A 20,271-nucleotide genomic window follows, 5' to 3' on the forward strand; every position below is an offset into this window, starting at 1 on the left:
GTTCTTGGGCTGTGCCATTGTCTTAAAGTTGCTCAGTCGTGTTTGACTCTTTGCGACCCCATGGACTATGCAGTCCATGGAATTCTCCAGGCCAGAATACTGGAGTGGGTAGCCTTTCCCTTCTCCAGGGGATCCTCCCAACCCAGGGATCGAACCTAGGTCTCCTGCATTGCAGGTGGATTCTTTACCAGCTGAGCCACTATCTCAGCACTGTTTTAGGTCTTGTTGCATGCATGCATGCTAAGTCGCTTCAGTTGTGTCCGACTCTGTGCGACCCTATGGACAGCAGCCCACCAGGCTCCTCTGTCCACGAGATTCTCTAGGCAAGAATGCTGGAGTGGGTTGCCATTTCCTTCTCTAATCTCACGACCCTTCTGTAATCTCAATTTCATTCAGTGTTTTTGGACTAACACCTTCCATCTTTCCAGTTCAGTGTATACCGTTACTCCAGTGGGATGTCCATTCTATAGGTTCACTGCATTTTCACTGCCCTATACCTTCTTAATGTTAGAACAGTAAAATCATAACATTATACACATTCTTGCCTTTTGTTTTTGTTTTACAGTCTTGGTTTTTTCTTGAGTTGTTTTACTTGCTTGTGAAAGTACAATTCTGGTTAAATCCAGCTTCTCCCTCTGCGTTTAGACTTACACAGTTGAACTTGAAAGGAGAAGACACATCCATGTGTACCTTGGAACTTTTGTGGTTCTTTAAATTCATGGTTTCAGCCCGTGCAGTGGGTCCTTATTGTCTGGAGATCATATGCTGTGCTCCCCTAGTTTCTGGACTCTCTCACCGCTGTTTCACCCCAGTCCTGTGATCAGCCTCCCCACCACCTTGTTTCATCCTTACTAACCACCTTGTTTTCGACTTCCTAGAGAAATTTGCAGTCAGAAGAAAAATTCCACAAAGTCCCATTATGTTTGTCTTTGAGCCATGCAAGACTAGAATGACACCTTTTGTTTTGATCATAATTTTTGCCTTGTGTTCTCTTTTGCCTATTAATCATAGGGACAATCAGCTGGTGGGGGTGGTTATTTAATTTGCCGTTAATATATGGGGGATGGACATTAAACAGTGACACAGTTAACTACAGTTAAGCAAAGTGTCCTGAAGAATGATAGGTATATAATATGTGTATGTACCAGGGATCTTATTAGTCTGTAAGGTGCCCATGGCTATCCCCAAGGAAGCAGTATTTATTCTGATAAGGTGAAAAGAGTACCCAGCAAGAGGTAAGGCACAGAACGAGTGGGAAAGGCCAGTGATCTAAAAGAAGCTGGTTCTGTGACGTTCTTTCTAGGCTGAAGAGACCGAGGCTGTGAGTGGCCCAAGATGAAACTGGAGGTATGAATAGAGGTTTTTTTTTGTCTTTTTGACAGAGGTTTTGAGTAGGGAACAGTCACATTTTAGCTTGTTTGTGTTAATGGTTTCTAGAAAATGAGTATTGTGAACTCTCTTTCACGCTATGTAAATCATTGTGCTTAGCAGTTTTTATTTTGTCAGATTTTCCGTAGCATATGTTAAACCCTTTTCCATTTTTCACAAACCCCCAGACCTGCTTTCTTTTTCACCTTGTATTATGCTTTTTGAGGTCTGTTATGATACAGACTCCCTCCAGATTTTCCTAGTAGCCTCATTTACTTGTTTTTTTTTTTTTTTTTTTTTAAAGATCTGTTTATTTCTGGCTGTGATGGGTCTTTGTTGCTGTGCGAGGGCTTTCTCTTGTTGCTGTGAGCAGTGGGGCTACTCCAGCTTGCAGGCTTCTTTTGGCGGTGGCTCCTCTTGCTGTGGAACGTGGGCCCTAGATTGTGTGGGCTTTAGTAGTCTCACCTCTCGGGCTCCAGAGCACTGACCCCATAGTTGTGGCACGTGGGGTTAGTTGCTCTGCGGCGTGTGGGGTCCTCGCGGACCAGGGATCAAACCTGTGTCCCTTGCATTGGCCGGTGGACTCCTAACCACTAGCCCACCAGGGAAGCCCCTTGTTCACTCTGATGCTTATCATTTCACTGTCTCCTCAGAGCAGACCTTTCCATGGTTTACCTTTTCCACCTGTCCTCATCTTCTGTTATCTTAGTTTCTTAATTAGTACAGGACTAATAAAATGCTGCATTTTCATTGTCCAAAATTGACAGCTAGGTTTTGAAATTGCATACAAGTCTTTTAAAGGGGGAGAGAAAAGCATCAGCAAAGCTCAAGTTGCCTTTAACTTCCCTCTCCTCTTGGTCATCTCTCCCTCCTTCCCACCCCATCTTGCCACCCCAACCTTACAGTATATTTTTAATATATTTATAGAAAGTATGTGAAATATAAAAAAAATTAAAACTTTCCCATATAAGCATGTCAGATTTGCCTTGTATAGATACTGTTCTGCCTGCTGTATGAAGAATAGGTTGGTGGGTAGGAGCAAGACTGAATACAGAGTCAAGAGTTGATTGTCAGTCATCCCACTGAAAAATAAATGGTAGCAGTTGTGTTTAGAGCGGTTCACAGTGGAGACGGAGTAGTGGACAAACTAGTAAACTAGGGTGTAGGGTTGATAGAAGCTGGTGAGTGATGGGATGCAGTGAGTAAAGGAGAGGGCGCTGTCGAAGATAACCCTCAGGCTTTTGACATGAGCAGCTGAGACAGTAGTAATACTGTTGACTGAGCTGGGGAAAGCTAGAGAAGGAGCAGAGTAGGGTAGTAAAAAGATGGATTACGGTGAATTGATTCTCTTTGTAAATCTAAATGATGTCAAGTGGATGCCTGAGAAGACTGGAATAGAGTTCAGAGAAAGTCTAAGATGGAAAAACAAAATTATGAGTATAGGGATGGTAGTGGAAACTGAGTGGAGGGTAGCTCACTTTGATGGCAGGAAGAAGACCTAGCCCTGGGCTAATGACTGCGGGATTCGGTAGAGGAAGTTAATCGTACAAAGCAGGCCAAGAAAGAGCAGCCAGAAGTATAACAGGGAAGCCTGAAGGCCAAAGAAGGGCAGTTTCAGACGAGAGTGGTGAGGCGTAGAATGCTGCTTAGACATTAGGTTAGATCTGTCTGTCGGATTCAGAGATATGGGGGTCATTAATGTTCTTGGGAAGAACTGTTAGTGGTTTGATAGAAGCAGATGTCAGGTGAGATTTGGTTGGAGAGGGAATGTGAGAGGTAAGAAAATAGAGGAAGAAGTTTGGACAGCTCTGTTAATAGTTGGATGTGAAAGAAGAGAAGAGTCCCTGGAAGAGGAGATGGGAGATGTGAGGTTGAAGTGATAGGCAGAAGTAGATTGTTTTTTTGGTGAATGACTGAATGAATGAACAGATGGTCTAGTTGAGTGTGAGAGGTTGATGAGTGCCAAGGAATAATCATAACGTAAGGTTCTAGAGAGATAAGAGGAGATAGGTTTTAATAACATATTCAGTGTATACATATATACATATACACAGAAAGGGATTGATTGCCTTTAGATTGGAGGGACGAATAGCATGGGGGGTGGGAATGCTATTCTAATACGATAAATGCTAATTGTTGTGGATTTCACACTTGAATGTAAATTTACTGAAAAACCCTCTGAACATTAAACTAGAGGGTTGAGAGTCTTTTATCTCAAAGATGCAGCTCCCATTTGATAATTTTATCATTTCTAATGCCAGCTACATTTGACTACCTCTACCAGGGAAATCCCACATTTTTCCCCCTGATTGAAAACCATATATGCAGTAAATAATCTGGGAAGATTAATATGTGCATATGACATCTTTTCCCCTGGTGTTTTGGATACTTCATCTTTATTCCATTGCAGAGAATTTTGTTAGAGTTTTTATTTCTACTTTGTTTCACTTTTTGCCATGGGGAGAACTTCTAATAGAATTAACTGACTAAACTTGACCTAAATAGTAATTGGTGTCCTGAGCAGAAAAAACATAAGTCCTTTTTTCCTTCAGAAGACTTTTCAGTAGACTTTTCAGTAGACTTTTATGTTAGAATGGAGTTTTGAGTAGAGTTGTATGTGATACAGAATTCAAGAGGTACAAAATTCTTGTACAGTAAAAAGTCTTTGACTCCTGTGTCTCCATCACTCTCTGTCCTTGCCAGCGCAGCTGGTATTACTCTCTTCTTTACAATCCTTCCAGAGATTTGTGCGTGTATAGACAAACTCATATAATTTCGTTCATTTTACACTAATGGTATAATGTATCTTTTTTGTTCATTTACTGTTATGTATTAGATGCTCCATATTAGTATATAGAGAATTTTTTTATTGTTTATGGCCACATTGTATGGTCATACCATGATGTCCTATTTATCGTTGATGCCAGTGTTTGTGATTAATATGGACATATTTAAGTGGTTTTGCCTGCAATACTGGTTGCTTTTTTAGGAAACAGAAGGCACTGTAAATCTCAATACTTAAAATTGAAGGAATTTGAAAGGTTGATGTGTCATATTGAAAGACATTGATAATTGTTATGTTTTCTTACAAGGAAAAACAGTCTATATTTATTTGTGCTATCACATAATTTATTTACTTGAAGCAAGAGTTTTAAAGATCATTTGGACAGATTTATTTTTCATTTTAGTGTCTTTTCTGGTATTTAAGAAGACTTATTCTAGAGTATATAACTTCATTCTATGCAGAAGAGTCAACTCTAATGTTTATTCAGTTAGAAAACCTTGTTTTATTCCTCTACCCGAGGATATTGCATATCTGTAAATATTTTCTTTTCTTTTCTTTTTCTCTTTTCTGTCAGCATGCTTCATTTCTTGATTTAACTTTTACTCCCTCTGTTGGCTTTCAGTGGTGTTACATTCCTTTTGGAGTGGTGTTTGCAATGACGTTTATGCTGTTTTTCTTTTAGCTCAAAAATTAATGATACAAATACATTTATACTTTTTTTTTGGTTGTGGCATGTGGGATCTTGGTTCCCCAGTAAGGGATGGAACCCAGGCCCTCTGTAGTGGAAATGTGTGGAGTCTTAACCCACTGAACTGCCAGGGAAGTCCCATGGGATTTTTAATTTATAAGTGTTTCCAGTGGCCATGAATGTTATGATTTTCATGAGTGTGTCAGGGACTTCATCAGAATGCCTGTTTTCCTTATTTCCGTGGCTGAGCTGGGTCTTCGTTGCTGCGCGGGCTTTCTCTAGCTGTGCGAGCTGGGGCTGCTCTAGTTGCCGTGCGTAGGCTTCTTGTCGTGGTGGCTTCTCTTGTTGCAGAGCGTGGGCTCCAGGGCCTGTGGTCTCCAGAAGTTGTGGTGCGAGGGCTCAGTAGTTGCAGCTCCTGCGCTCTAGAGCCCAGGCTCAGCAGTTGTGGTGCGAGGGCTTAGTTACTCCGTGGCGTGTGGGACCTTCCTGGATCGGGAGTTGAGCTCGTGTCTCCTGTAATGGTAGGTGGATTCTTTACCAGGGAAGCTGCAGAATGCCCGTCTTGTCAGCAGCTAAGAACAGGACCTGAGGGGGGAGAAAACAACAGATACGTAGAGCGTTTATGTTTATATGTTTATAGTAAGCAAAAAGACTTGTCATATTAGATCAATGAAAGGATTTTTCAGTTATCCTCCAGTTGCTGTCTACCACATAGTGAACTCGCAAGGAACTCCATGGAATGATGTAATGGAGATGTCTTATTGTACCTTTACTAACACCATGCAGCTTAATGTTTGTGTCTGTCTGTGACTTGTGGGACATTATGATAATTAACTTCTTTAACATCAGTTGTTCAGGGTGACATACTTACTTGCCTTACACATTGTTAGCATTCTCTTAAAAACTACCAGTTAATGAACTTCGTGCTGTATTGGTCATAACTTTTGTGGTTAAAGATTAAGTCCTGTTTGTCTTATGAGTAAGTGGAGTTGTAGCACACACAGTGGGGGAAAGATATTAGGTTCTAGAGTTAGCATAGGAGGTGGATAATGCGTATGTAGGGTGTTTTCTTTTAAACCCTTTAAGTCATTCTTAAAATAGAGAGTATTAGGTTTTCTGGGTTCACAAAGTAGTTTATCTGTATTTAGTGGCTATTGTTTATGAAACAAAACATACGTTTAAACACTAGACTCATATTCAGCATGATAAAAGGTTTATGGGAAATAGGAAGAACAGATGAAACAACAGATTCAGGTTTTTTGGCTTAATGCCTGTCTAGAGTAGCTCCTATTGAGCAAAATGGCAGGCAGCTTTGATCACATAATTACTTCTGTTGTTCACTTGTCAAATGCATGTAATTGATGGGTTTTTTTCCTTTAACGAAGTTGTGCATTTGATATCACTCCCCTGTAGCTCACTCCCTTGCTTCTTTTCTTTGAAGATTTGAACATAAAAGTAATCATTCCAGTTAACTTGTTCTAGATCAGTTTTTTGAAGCATTTATATTAGAGTTAAAAATGTGTGCTACCTATATCAGAGTTTTGAGGATCCTTTTCTCGAACACTTTAAATAAAGTTTTAACATTGAGAATACTTGTTTGGTTGCTTTCTGGCCTTGCAAGTTGAGTAATAGAAGATGAATATTGTGCCATTTTTAGTAGCCATGTATCCCAGTATTTGGTTGCATTAAGTCCTTTGACTTGTTCAAGCAATTAATAGATACATATATTTTAGAGGCCCATATGATGGCTACTTTTACTATCCACTTAGAAAGGTAGGAATGTTGTGTTGATTCAGTGACCTGCCGTTTCTGTTTATTGATCTTTGTGTGTTTTTGTACAGGTTGGTTTCCTGTTACATCTTTGACATAGTTTCCTAGACCACTCCATGAATTAACTCGAAAATCTGAAATGAAGATGGAGGAGGCAGTGGGAAAAGTTGAAGAACTCATTGAGTCTGAAGTGCCACCAAAAACATCTGAACAAGAGACAGCTAAGGAGGAAGATGGATCTGTGGAACTGGAATCTCAGGTTCCAAAAGATGGTGTGGTAGATTCTACAGTTCTTTCTTCAATGCCCTGCTTGTTGATGGAACTGAGAAGGGACTCTTCCGAGTCTCAGTTAGCATCCACAGAGAGTGACAAGCCAACAACTGGCCGAGTTTATGAGAGTGATTCCTCTAACCACTGCATGCTTTCCCCTTCCTCTAGCGGCCACCTGGCCGACTCAGATACATTGTCTTCTGCAGAGGAAAATGAACCGTCCCAGGCAGAAACAGCGGCAGAAGGAGACCCTTCTGGAGTGTCTGGTGCCGCAGTTGGGCGGAAGTCTCGCCGGTCACGATCCGAAAGTGAAACATCCACCATGGCTGCCAAGAAAAACCGGCAATCCAGTGATAAACAGAACGGCCGAGTTGCCAAGGTTAAAGGTCATCGGAGCCAAAAGCACAAGGAGAGAATCAGGCTACTGAGGCAGAAACGGGAGGCTGCTGCACGGAAGAAATATAACCTGTTACAGGACAGTAGCACCAGTGATAGTGACCTGACTTGTGACTCAAGCACGAGCTCATCAGGTGATGATGAAGAGGTTTCAGGGAGCAGCAAGACAATCACTGCAGAGATACCAGGTAGAGGATGTTTTTTAAACTGACTGTAGAGCACCTCATGGCATTTCTCAGCTCTTGGGCTCAGTTAGATGAGTGACACTTGAAAAAAATCCAGGAGACCTGCAGCTCTATGTAAATTTGAAGACTGCAGTGTATTAACAAGACACGCCAATTAAAAAATCTGTTTTGAGGTTTCTAGTGCACTTTAGCACATCAGCCCGAAAAAAAAAATTTAATGATAGAGACGAGATTATTTTTAAAGAATGGAATTTCTCACAAGTCTCTTTCTCTGTAACCCACTACCTGAACTCCCATCATTGCCTTTCTAGCACTGCTTAGATCTAATACTGACTGTTCAGTGTTATTACCAAGTACATACTCCTCAGGAATGGGCACCTTGCTTTATTATATAGCCACTGCACTCAAGCTGATGGTGTCTGAAATAACATGTTCTATCTTTTGTTAAAGGTTTCTAATAACTGTTCCTGCTAAAACAGTAGTTTTATGCATTCCCCTTCTCCATTCAGTGCATGATTAGCTCGTTGTCACTTGCATTTGAAAAGAATGTTTTTTGAAAAATTTCCCCCTTAACACCCCCAAGTTTAAAAAGTTCAGTAGAAGTCCACTGTTCCAGCTCTCATTGATATGAGTCTGTAATTTATTACATGTTTGACATAATCTGCTTTCTCTATATTACTTCATCTGATACTGTGTACTGTGAAGGCAGTCTTGAGATTTCCTAGTGGAAGAAAAATGAGATCTGAACAGTCCTTAATTGGGTGAATTCTCATTGTTGAAGAGACTTTCGATTAGGAATATTCTGTAAAGTAGTCAGCATGTAATAGATCACGACAGTGTTATTTGTTGCTGTGGTAAAGAGGGGGAAGTTTTGGTTTTCAGAGTTTTATGGGTGACTTTTTTCCTCCTAGTTTTTGAAAGGTTTCTGATTCTATACATCAGCATATTGCTGATACATGAAGAATATTTCAATAAAAATCATATTGGTTAATTAAATCTATAACCAAACTTACAGAAACTCAGTAACAAGAATGATTTTATAGGTGTTCAACTTACAATAAAAGTATCATGCATATAGTGTATTAAATGTGTTCCTAACAGTTGTTGGACATGCTTACTGTTTTAATATCTGTTGAATTCCTTTGGTAGTTCCCTGTGTTAGAACTACTGGGAGAGAGGGTTTAATTGAAGCCCATCAGTTGACTGCATGGGAGGAGCAGACACTGGGGTTGTTCTAAGGCAGGTATATTTACAGTTTATATTTAGTGTTTTAAGGAAAGCCTATTAACAACCATACAATTGTTTATGCATTCTTAGGTCCTGTACTAATCTACTAATGATCATAATGGATCTCTTGATACAGTGCTAAATTCCACTCACTAAACAGATTTTTATGTAACTGCCCAATGCTTCTTTGTCTTTTTATGGAAACGGAGAAGGTGGGTGAACAAAAATTCTCTTTCAAGATAGACCCCATGGTAGAGGTGGCATGAGAAATACCTTCAAGGACGTTCTCCCTGTTTGGCTTATATAGATTAGGTGTGCTTTGTTCATGTTTTCCAAACCCCTCTGCTAATTGACTACCTTGACCAGTATCTAAAACTTCTAAAATGCCAGTCATCTATTTCTTGTCTCTTCTGAATGGTATACCAACTGAAACACCAAAGTAAATTATCTGTATCTATAATTTAGTTTCTGTTTTGAAAATATGTAGAGTAATCATGGAGAATCAAATGGTAGGTAAGCCGCAGGGCCTCTATACATGACTATTTGGGCTGCACACCGCATTTCTGAAGGTGCTGTACGCATAAGCAGCTATGAATGGTTTTTCCTAGAATTATGCAAAGTGACAAAGATAGAACAGCTTAAGTTTAAATATTAGGAAGTTCATTTCAACTATCCACATTGTTATCCCTGAAAAAATTTGACATTGATTGGCCTTTTCTGTTGTCATAATTATGTGTACCTTGTTTTCTTGAGTCACATTATAACTTTGGGGCAGGAGGGATACACTCTGCCCTAATAGCAAGGCAGTTGCTGAAAAGTTACATAGATTGTAAAGATAGGATAAATTGTGAACTGACTTGAAACATGAGTGCAACACCGTGGACATTCAGGTGAACTTAAACTGGATATGTCTAACAGCGAATCTCCTGGGATTTGGAATTTGCCTGCAGTGATTTATACAGAATGGAAACCAAGAGGGAGAATAAAAACTGATATTCTTGCTTTACACTTTCATTAAGTTGCAAATAATTTTAGTAGTTCAGAAGTGCTTTATAAACTTTGTTTGGCAGCAGTTTAAACACTGAAGGAATTATGCTAAATGTTGACTTAATGCCAAACAATTTTAACAATTAATGCATTTTCTTTTAAAGAGTGAAAATAATGTTGCAAACTTACATAGTGCCTGGTGATGCATAATAATTGAGTTTGATATTTGGACCACAGATGTTTACAAAGTGGTTTTGTTGTCTTAGTTAGGGTTTAGCTGACAGGCAGCTTAGTATCCACACTAGGTCATTCTCTCCTTGAAGTTTTCCAAACTATTGATATATTTCTCTTTTAAGAATCTGGAAGTATCATATCAAGATAATTCTGGCAGTTCTTTCATTTGGGGGACTTAGAGATGAGCAAAAATAGAGTATTTCATAGTGGATATTAATGTGAAAATAGTATGTGGTGGTTTTGAGTATTCAAGGTTTTTATTGAGTATCTCATTTATAGATCTTTTTATATTATTAATCATTCTTTGCAGTTTTATTATTGGAGCGTTATTTCTTCATGGGTTGTGAGAAACATCAGTTTTTCTGTAAAATCACTTTGAAACTAGATATATAAAGTCTGCTCTTGCAGGGAATTTTTGTTTTGTTTTGGCTGTGCCACATGGCGTGTGGGATCTTAGTTCCTTGATCAGAGATTGAATGCAAACCCTTGGCATTGAAAGCATGGAGTCCTAACCACTGGATGGCCGTGGAACTCCCCCAGGGAATTTTTATTTTAGTGAATGTGAATAACGGACATCAGACTTCAATTCAGAAATTCTCTGAACAGTGCATCATTGAGGGTGGGCAGCAGAGAAAAGTTTTTCCAGTGACATGTTTTTCATGAATATTTAGTGTATAATAAACCTCACGGTAGCTTCATCGTGTGTGTGTGTGCTCAGTTGGTCACTTGTGTCTGACTCTTTGCGACCCCGTGGACTATAGCCCACCAGACTCTTCTGTCCATGGTGTTTTCCAGGCAAGAATACTGGAGTGGGTTGCCATTTCCTGCTCCAGGATATCTTCCCAACCTGGGGATCAAACCCATGTGTTCTGTGTCTCCTACATTGTCAGGCAGATTCTCTACCACTGTGCCACCTGGGAAGCCTGTAGCTTCATCCTGCCTTGTCTATAGTGACCTACTTTTGTGTAGTTTAGTAGTGCACCATGAAAGTGACCACTTGGACGGAGGTTCAAAAATAGTATCCATCTTGATGGGTAAGGGTCAGTTGGTTTGCATTTAGAAAATCTAATTGGTCTATTTTGGAGAATGTCAGGCTGTAGAGGACAGCTAAGATCATCTGAGTCCTTAATCCTTTGTGGTCAGGCTGGAGCAGCTCAGCCCTCCTAAAGCTAGGATCTCAGCATTCACAACTCACCACAATTATTTATACAATGAAATCCCTCACGATTAGCTATCATTTTACTTTACAATTTTTCCTATGTAGAGACTTATTGTGCCTGATCATTTAACTCTTGGAAATGAAAAAAAAGTTTTCTGTAAGTAGTAAATCCTTCTTAGAAAAATTTGAAAATAGAAAAATGTGAAGTCTAAGACTAAAATCCTGTTTCTGTTAACATTTAAGAGTATTGCCTTCCATAATATATAACAGAATTGATCATACTATGTATACTTCTCTTTCCCTCCAATACTGCATTTTGAGCATTTAACCAAAACACAATAGTCTCCCTAAAACCATGTGTGGATTTTGAATAATTTAACTAACTATAAAATAACTTCCCTAATGTTGGCCCTTTGGGCTGTTTTTAGCTTTTGCTATTATGAAGAAGAGTATGAACACTTTTAAATCTCTCAACACATATTGCCAAACTACTCTTTAAGACTTTATTGAGTTTATTTCATCCAGGAGTTTAAAGTGTTGGTTGCATTATTTTCTCTCTTTTGAGTGTTTATGAAAATGTTGCTGGTTTGATGGAAGAATTATATCTTGGCGTTAATTTGTATTTCTTTCGAGCACTATTGAAGTTGAAAAATCATACTGGCCATTTGTGTTCTTTTGGTAAACAATCTATTCATGTTCTTTGCACATTTTCCTCTTGCTACACTTTTGTTTAAAATTGATTTGTGAGGGTTTGTAACCTACTGAGGGTTGAATTACTTTAAAAAATTTTATCATTAATTTAAGCTGTAGGGACTCGCACTGGAAGATGAGACCCCAAACCCAGGTCGGGAATCCTGTAACCTTTTTCCTATATTGAATATGAGGTGACTGAAAGCCCCATGGCCATAATTTAAAATCTGATTGTATTTTGGCAGCTGTTTAGGATACTCATTAAATACACTGATAACAAAATACCAAGACTGTGTAATCAGGTGAAAACTGCCTGAAAGCAGTGATTAGTAAATGCAAACAAAGAACATAGTATCTGTGCAGTTTTCAGTCTGGCTGTGTGTTAGAATCACTTGAGTGGGGAGCACTTAAAACTTATGATGCCCAGGCTCCATTCCAGACTTGTTAAATCAGAATCTCTGGATCTGACACAGGCATCAGCATTCCGCCCCCCCAGCTTTTTGGAAACGTAATTGACATATGACATTGTGTAAATGTAAGGTATATAAAGTCCTGATTTAATAAATGTCAGTTCAGTTCAGTTGCTCAGTCTTGTCCGACTCTTTGTGACCCCATGGACTGCAGCACGCCAGGCTTCCTTGTCCATCACCAGCTCCCTGAGCTTGCTCAGGCTTATGTCCATTGAGTCAGTGATGCCATCCAACCATCTCATTCTCTGTCGTCCCCTTCTCCTAAATGTATGTATTGTGAAATTTATTAGCATAACACACCTCTTACTTTGCATACTTACGATTTATGTATTAGAAAGTTGTCTTCCTTTCAAATATATGATGCAGTATTGTTAACTGTAGTCATTATGGTGTATTAAATCCCTAGAACTTACTCTTATACAACTGGGAGTTCGTCCCCTTTGATCACCTTCACTCATTCTTGCTGCACTCTGTACTCTCTACCAAACTACTCTGTGCTTTTATAGTTTGGTTTTCTTAAGATTCCACATGCAAGTGAGATCATACAATATTTGTCTTTCTCTGACTTATTTCACTTCGCATAAAGGTAGCAGCATTTTTAAGCTCCCTGGTGATGACATTGGGCAGCCAGACTGAGAACTACTCAGTTAAGCAGTGATATGTGAAGTCTCTCATAGCTAAAAATCATTGTAGTCTGCTTCAGTTAAGTTCTGAACAGTAGAGTCTCATTTTTTTTAAATGTTCTTAATTATAAAAACCACAGCACAGTCTTTATTAATTAACAAACAGGCAATTATAAATTTTTCTCCATTTAAGTGGTTATATTAAAAGCATGCATTGCTTAAATGTGATTTCCTCAATACTACAGTGTCCAGATAATGTTACGTTACATTTAGAAGCTTTGAAATGTTACTGGTAGGTATTCTCTGACAATCTCTAATGTTAAAGCACCGAAATACTATTTTCAGCGTTTTTCCTAATTTATTTCCTTAGGTGAGTGCCCTTAAAAACTTCGTGTATGTAAAAGCATAAACTTTGGTTTTGATATGTCTTTCTCAAAGTAGGATATATTTTAGTGTTAAAAGGACATATGTGTGTTTAAGATGAGAATATGGTCCCTGGTTGGTTTTCTTTTTTTAGATGTAGTTTTCAGAGCAGTTGTAGGTTCACAGCAAAATAAAACGGAAGGAGAATAAATGGGATAAATGAGAATAAATGGTAATGAGAATAAATGGGAAACGGAGATTTCCCATTTATTCCTCTTCTCACACGTGTGCAGCCTCCTCCACTACCAACACCTGCACAGAATGGAACGTTTGTACCTAGATTGACACATCACTCAGAGTCCATAGTTTACACGTTAGGGTTCATACTTGGTATTGTACATCCTGTTTGTTTTGACAGATGTAATTGCGTCGTCTTTTTAGACTTTAAAATGTCTTTGCTTTTAGTGTGTTTTGCTGCTAGTCATCTTTATAAGGCTACATCTTCTTTCACTGTCCTTAGCACAAGTGTTCTCACACCATTTTGTTGAATTCAGCTTTTAAATGCTGAAAAATAAGCAGCACCAGAATCTGAAACATCAAAGTAGTTGTATAAATTCCTGTCCTATACACTAAAGTTTACCCAGCACTTATAATGGGGATAAACTGTTTAAAGAAAGTTTAATATACTTCAAACTCCTTTTAGTTTCTCCATAAGCTAAATGTGTTATACTTTGGGGAAAGGTACGTCCTTCTTGAAGAAGTTGACTTACAAATAAGGTGTTTGTTTTTTTTTTTAATGTGGAGAGAGGGCATGGAATGGAGTAATCAGGGGTGGAGGAATAAAATGAAGTTAGAGGGAAAAGTTGGTAACAGTAAACTTCATGAAGTTTTTATTTGCTAGGTAGAATTGGGCTCAAAATTTGTCCTGTAGCCTTTTAGGCATTGAAAAGAGGTGAGGTGGCATGATATAAGCAGTTCTCTTTATAGAGGAGAAACACTGCTTTTCTTGATACTGAGGCCTGGGAAACTTTTCTTTCGCCTATTCATAAAAAGCCACTATGAGATAAAGTAAACTATATTTTCAGAAGCACTCTGGGATAAATACAATAGAGCACTTCATGGGGGCAGTTCTTCATGGGGGCAGACTTCTTGATATAGGTAGATGGTTAAGGCCAAGACTGATTGAGTCCATCATTCATCCATTCAGCAAGTTTTGGACGCCTGCTCTGCGGCATTGGGAATGCAACAGTGAATGAAACGTGTCTGCCCTCGTGACACATGATCTTTTTTGAGGAGACAGATAATAAATGAATTCATCATGCGCTCTCAAGTAGAAATATACATTATGAATGATAATAAAGCAAGATATAAGAGTTCAGATAAAAATGAACTAGAGATGGGGTAGAATAGCTATTTTAGGTAGCATAGGCAAGAGTGATCTGAGGAGGTAACATTTTTAATAGTTACTTGAAGAAAAGAAGAGTTCATTATAATTAGTTTTATTAGAAACCCAAAGTATTTGGGACCCAAACCAAAACTAATCTGGCCTAGTTCAAGGATAAAACACTGTATATAGAAGAGCATATCCTAAAACTGGAATCCTCTGAAACCACTGTTCTACTTGATATTAATAGGTGTACACTGTCACACATTTGGAAAGTGCTGGATCATGTGGAAACAGATTTGTCTACTGCAGGACAACTCAGAGCCATTAGTGTGCTACCCAAAAGAGGACGATATGATTTGTATATCCAAAACTTAACCACAAAACTTTTTTTTTTGAGATTTATGTTTTAGTACCTTGCACAAACCAGGGTTTATAAAAAATATTACACAGCAGTATACATGGATTTTGTATATCCTTTATGTGGTTTTTCCATAAGGAAAACAATTTTTTTTTAACTTAAGAGTAGTTGATGAAAATCAATTAACTGAGAATTATTTATACTGACTTATTATGGGTCAGCTGTTAAAACAACTTTTAGAATTTTAAAGTCATGGTGTGAAAATATTCAGGGATACAGTGATATTCAGTCAGGGTTGTACACTGGAATCACCCAGGGGGCTTAAACAAACCTAATGCCTGGGAGCTGCCTACGTTTTGGTATTTGTTATACCATTCCAGGTCTTTATGTTTAGCAAGTCTGAAAGCTACTGTATACTTTCAAACTTGAGTAGTTAGTTGTATAGTACAAAATACAAAATCCTAGGCAGATTGTGAAGCTGTGAAAAAAGGGTAGTGTCATGTTATTTTTCTCAGAGTTACTTTTGTTTGGTTAATTAAGTGCTCCTTATCATTGCTGAATCTATTTGTCTGTTCTTGGTAATGCTTAAGTCATTTTCCTGAATAAGCATGTCTTAATAAAAATACAATTTTCTGATTTAATGACGTTTTATCAAATGGCCTCACTGCATTTAAAACTGACTTCAGTCATACTGGCGGATCTGAAGGAGTACACAGCGAAGTTTTAGGATTACTTGGCAGGGGTGCTGTGTGTGTTAGAAACGTTATAGGCAGTGTCCTAGAAGAGGCCATGAGTTGTTATTCCAAGATGGAGAGAAATTCCGAATGTGGATGGAAAAACTAACTCACCTTGACACTGGTGAAGAGAACAAGCAGCTACTGGAACCCAGGGAACTTAAAATGCAACTAGTTGGCCAAGGCATTTCCCCTATCACCCAGTCAGATGCTTATATGCAGTTGCCTGATTCCCAAGAACTGCTGCAACAGCCCTTTGTGACTTGTCAGAATGTTGACAGCACATTAGAATTCTCAGACATTACCATTTTCTGATTAACTTTATTGAAAATGGGAATATTATAGAACAACCTTTGAATCTATCACAAAATTAATTGTGTTAACTATCTGCTTTTTGAATTGTGTAAGAAAGAATATGCTTTTGCCCATTTTAAGTTTCTTTTGGTAATGTTTTAAACATTAAATAGCAAACAAGTTGCTTTTTAAAAAATCAGTTCTTCAAAACAAAATTTTATGAATTCTAGTTAGAGTTTTGTTACATGTGCTTGGAACATAGAACCATGTTTATATGATGATAGGAGTGATCCTCATCTTTATGCTTTTCTCATGCCCCAGACATAAATATCAGTAAGATATAAAATAGGGAATCTTAGTGAATCCAGATAGGTAAGTGGTTAATTCCCTTAGAGTCTCTTAGCATTAATCTCTACAGCAGTGTTGACTTGCTTGTGATTCCTGTAAGGAATGATGTAATTAATCTCATTCTGGAGGTCATGAGTGAATATTGCATGAGCATTTTTATGCCATTCTTTCATAGGTCATTTAATGAACTGATTTTGTTGCTAGTCTTTAATAACTTGTATGAAATAGCCTTTGTGTGCAGGAAGAATGAATTACTTTTTGAGCAAATTAGCACTCTGTACCTGCTATGTGAGATACTGTAAGGAACGCAGATTAGACAGGAGTTTGAGTTTATGTGTGAGAAAAGCAGTATTTTTCCATTGTTACATAGATGGGTTTTTATTTTAAGCTTTAACTCTCTAAGCAGTTACCTGGCAGAATCCGGTGAAATTGGTACTCTGATGTAAAGGGTAACCTCTAGAGGATAGAGATGAAATGGTCACTCTATTTAGGGTATGTGTTGAATGAGTTTTTAAATTAATAGTGACTAAATGTATTGGCTAATGTACTACCAATTTAATTTTGTTTTCAGTCCCTGGACTGAAAATAAATGGTATGTTAAAGAGTCCATGGTATGTGTCAAAGGGGAGAAGATAGCACAGCATTGTTAGCTTTGCAACATGATAGATTTCCAGTGTGGCCTAGGACTGAGAAATAGTGTGAGGAAAAGCTAAGTTAAGAAGAAAATTTTCAGTAGGTGTATATAACTTTGCTAACATTACCTTGTGCTTTTTTATAAAAATTGTACTTCCTACTGGATTTACTTACAATAAAAATATGGTATTTTCCCCTTCAAATTTATAAGTTAACTTCTCAATATGAGTAAGGTTATTTTAATATTTAATATAGTTTCAACTTTGAAAAAGATCTGATTGTATGTTTTGCAAGAGGAAAGATAGGTGATATATTTGGAGTTTCATATATAGTTGGACATTAGAATGACAGGAGTTTGAACTGCACAGGTCTTATATGCAGATTTTTTGCACTAAATATGAACTGTGGTTCTGCACAATCTGTGCTTGATAGTATTCATGGATGAGGGACCACAGACTGTTTATAAAGTTGTGTGTGGATTTTCTTCAACTGTGCAGCAGGTGGGAGCCCAACTTTAGGGTCAGCTGTATAAACAATAAAGACTTTTGTTTTATTTCAGTAATTTACCAGTAACTACTCAGAAAAATTGTCATCACTTTTTCTATTTAGTTCTATATTCAGATATCTACACCTTGTAAATTAAGTGTAATAGATTGAATCAATTTATTTTGCTTTTTTGAAGTGAAAAATGACTTTTAAAAAAATTTTCTTTTTAGAGCTTAATATATGAGAATTGGGAATTAACTTTGGGAGAGTTATAACTGACGAGTTTTCTCTGACATGATAGCACAGCACTTGTAAACTACTTCAGCTAATATTTTTTTAACTTTCCTGTTTTATGCCAATAAGAGCATATTGGTTTTGGGTGAGAAGTTTTTGGCTAATCTATAATATTTATTTGAAATTAAGATGTTTTCGCGGAAGTTTGTTCCGTATTCGGCTTCTCCCTGGGATCACAGATTTTACTAGACATGGATTTTTATATATAAGAAAATGTCAATTTCAGCATGTTAACATGACTGCTTTTCTGTGCATGCATAACTGCTTCAAGAACTTAACGGATTTCTTCTGTTTCATGATTTAATGTTTCATATATTAAGCATGTAGTGAAATGCTTTTTATTTTTAAAATAGAAAACATGAATGAATCCTTTAAGAATAACATAAAAAATAATGTAGACATTATTCTTAGTATTGACTGAATATGTTCTGATCCTTGTTGTTATTAGATAATGGAGTAGGGAAATCTACAGATTTTTCTTTTTTGCCTAAAAGAGAAAAATGTCAGTCGAGTGGAATTATCAAGCTAAAGTTTTAATAATTGATATTCAAGGTAAAAATATTGTAACTATTTGAGAAGGTGTCGAACATAATAAATTTGAGGAAGCCTTTTCTACATAAATATGTATCAAGATACCGAAAGAGGTTTTAATAGAAAGAGGAGGAACACCAGAATGTACTGATTTAATTCATAGAATATATGCTAAAATATACAAATTTATTCCAAAACAATTTTATATTTTGTGGTTTGAAAAGTTTAACCTAAAGAATAATTTTGTAACAGAAACATACATACAATTTTTCCCCCTGATTTTCAGTTTGTCATGGTGTCTTGAAAATGTGTTGCTGTCTTAAGGAGTATTGTTTTGAAACACAGTAGTCTTTTTTTTTTTAATATGCTTTAAAATAATTATGCTTTTTCCGGATTGTCTGATTTAAAAATTCTTCTTTCAGAAAAATTTGTTTTTGTATTGTGGACAAAGAAGTATTAACTATTTGAAGTAGTTTTAATAGTTTTTTAAAAACTTGACTGCTGTTTTGGATTATTCTCCTTCACTGAGGCAGAGTCTGTATTCCTAAGATCATAGTCTAAATACGTACTAAGAAGTGGAAATTATTTTTGGATTATGTGGTGGCATTTTTATATAGGTATTATTTTAGAAGTGCCTAGTGCTCATCCCTTGCTCTGTGCTGTGCTTGGGTGTTCAGTCGTGTCCGACTCCCTGCAACCCCATGGACCCACAAGGCTTCTCTATCCATGGGGATTCTCCAAGCAAGAATACTGCAGTGGGTTGCCATGCCCTCCTCCAGGGGATCTTCTCAGCCTAGGGATTCTTTGCTGTTTGGGCCACCAAGGAAGCCCATGAATCCTGGAATGGGTAGTAGCCTATCCCTTCTCCAGGGGAACTTTCCGACCCAGGAATCGAATTGGAGTCTCCTGGATTGTAGGCGGATTCTTTACCAGCTGAGCTACCAGGGAACCCTGGTCTTCCCTTAACTTACCTTAAATTGGCTTAATTTTCCTAGAATTTTAAGTATAGGGAATATATCCTGTTTGGGCTTTTTTGTGGTGTATAAAGGGCTAATGCTGGACAGAAACGTCTTTTAATTGATCTAGATCATATCTAGCGTTGATCTAGACATGGTTGAAATGCTTTTTATTTAATAATATAATCCCACTCTGCTCAGTGTTATGTGGCAGCCTGGATGGGCGGGTGGGTTTGGTGGAAAATGGATGCTTGTAGATATATATAGCTGAGTCCCTTTGCTGTCCACCTGTAACTGTCACAACATTGTTAATTGGCTACCCAGTTAATCAGCTGTACCCTAATACCAAATAAAAGGTTAATAAAAGAAAAGAGTGTAATCCCAGGAGAATGTGCTCCCAAATATGGCTGCCATCAGTGTCTACAGGCCCCAGGGCAAGCCAGACAGTGGCCCCTCTGCTTCTCTGGGAAGCTTGGGAGATCAGCAGGGAGATGACCTTTGGAGAGTCACTGAGGACTGGCATATTGCAGTGCTTTGTAGGGAACGAATGCAAGAAAAGAAAGAGAAGACAAACGCAGATTGTTTATTTAAAATATCTTTGCTCATTTTAATCAGTCCAGTTTTCAAGAAAAGGATCAATTCTGAGAGAAATAGAGGAAAGATTAAAATGAAGACTGTTATCCCATATTTGGATTATGTCGTCTCTCTAATGTCTACATATGCAGTTTAGTTGCTGGTATTTAAGGGGGCTCGCTGGTGAATATGTTTTCTGATCATCTATCTACAGACTGTTTTCTGCCCAGTCTCCTAGTTCAGTGCTGTAGTATATTAGATCCTAATCATTTGTAAGAAAATTTAACCAGCAGATTAAGATTAGAATTACCAGGTTATTTGAGCCTCTCATTGCACAATACCTTTTAGTTATATTAATGTGTAATTTGTATGCATTATTAAAACTTGAGTGTAATAGGAGCTCAAAAATTTAAGTTAGAACACAAAACAATAAAATTAAAATCTTGAAACTTAACATTTTGC

General features: G+C 37.7%; 1 protein-coding gene across 5 annotated transcripts in view; it reads left to right on the top strand.

Moving 5' to 3' along the window:
* ARK2N (arkadia (RNF111) N-terminal like PKA signaling regulator 2N) overlaps positions 1 to 20,271 on the top strand; it is an 81,609-nt gene that overhangs the window by 27,652 nt on the left and 33,686 nt on the right. For all 5 annotated transcript variants that reach the window (XM_052660340.1, XM_052660341.1, XM_052660344.1 and 2 more), the window contains exon 2: positions 6,683 to 7,465. In XM_052660340.1, the coding sequence (XP_052516300.1) occupies positions 6,751 to 7,465 (715 nt within the window). In that variant the 5' untranslated portion in view covers positions 6,683 to 6,750. The remainder of the gene's footprint in view (positions 1 to 6,682; positions 7,466 to 20,271) is intronic.

This window comes from Budorcas taxicolor, chromosome 22, assembly GCF_023091745.1.
Source record: "Budorcas taxicolor isolate Tak-1 chromosome 22, Takin1.1, whole genome shotgun sequence".
NCBI classification, from domain to species: Eukaryota; Metazoa; Chordata; class Mammalia; order Artiodactyla; family Bovidae; genus Budorcas; species Budorcas taxicolor.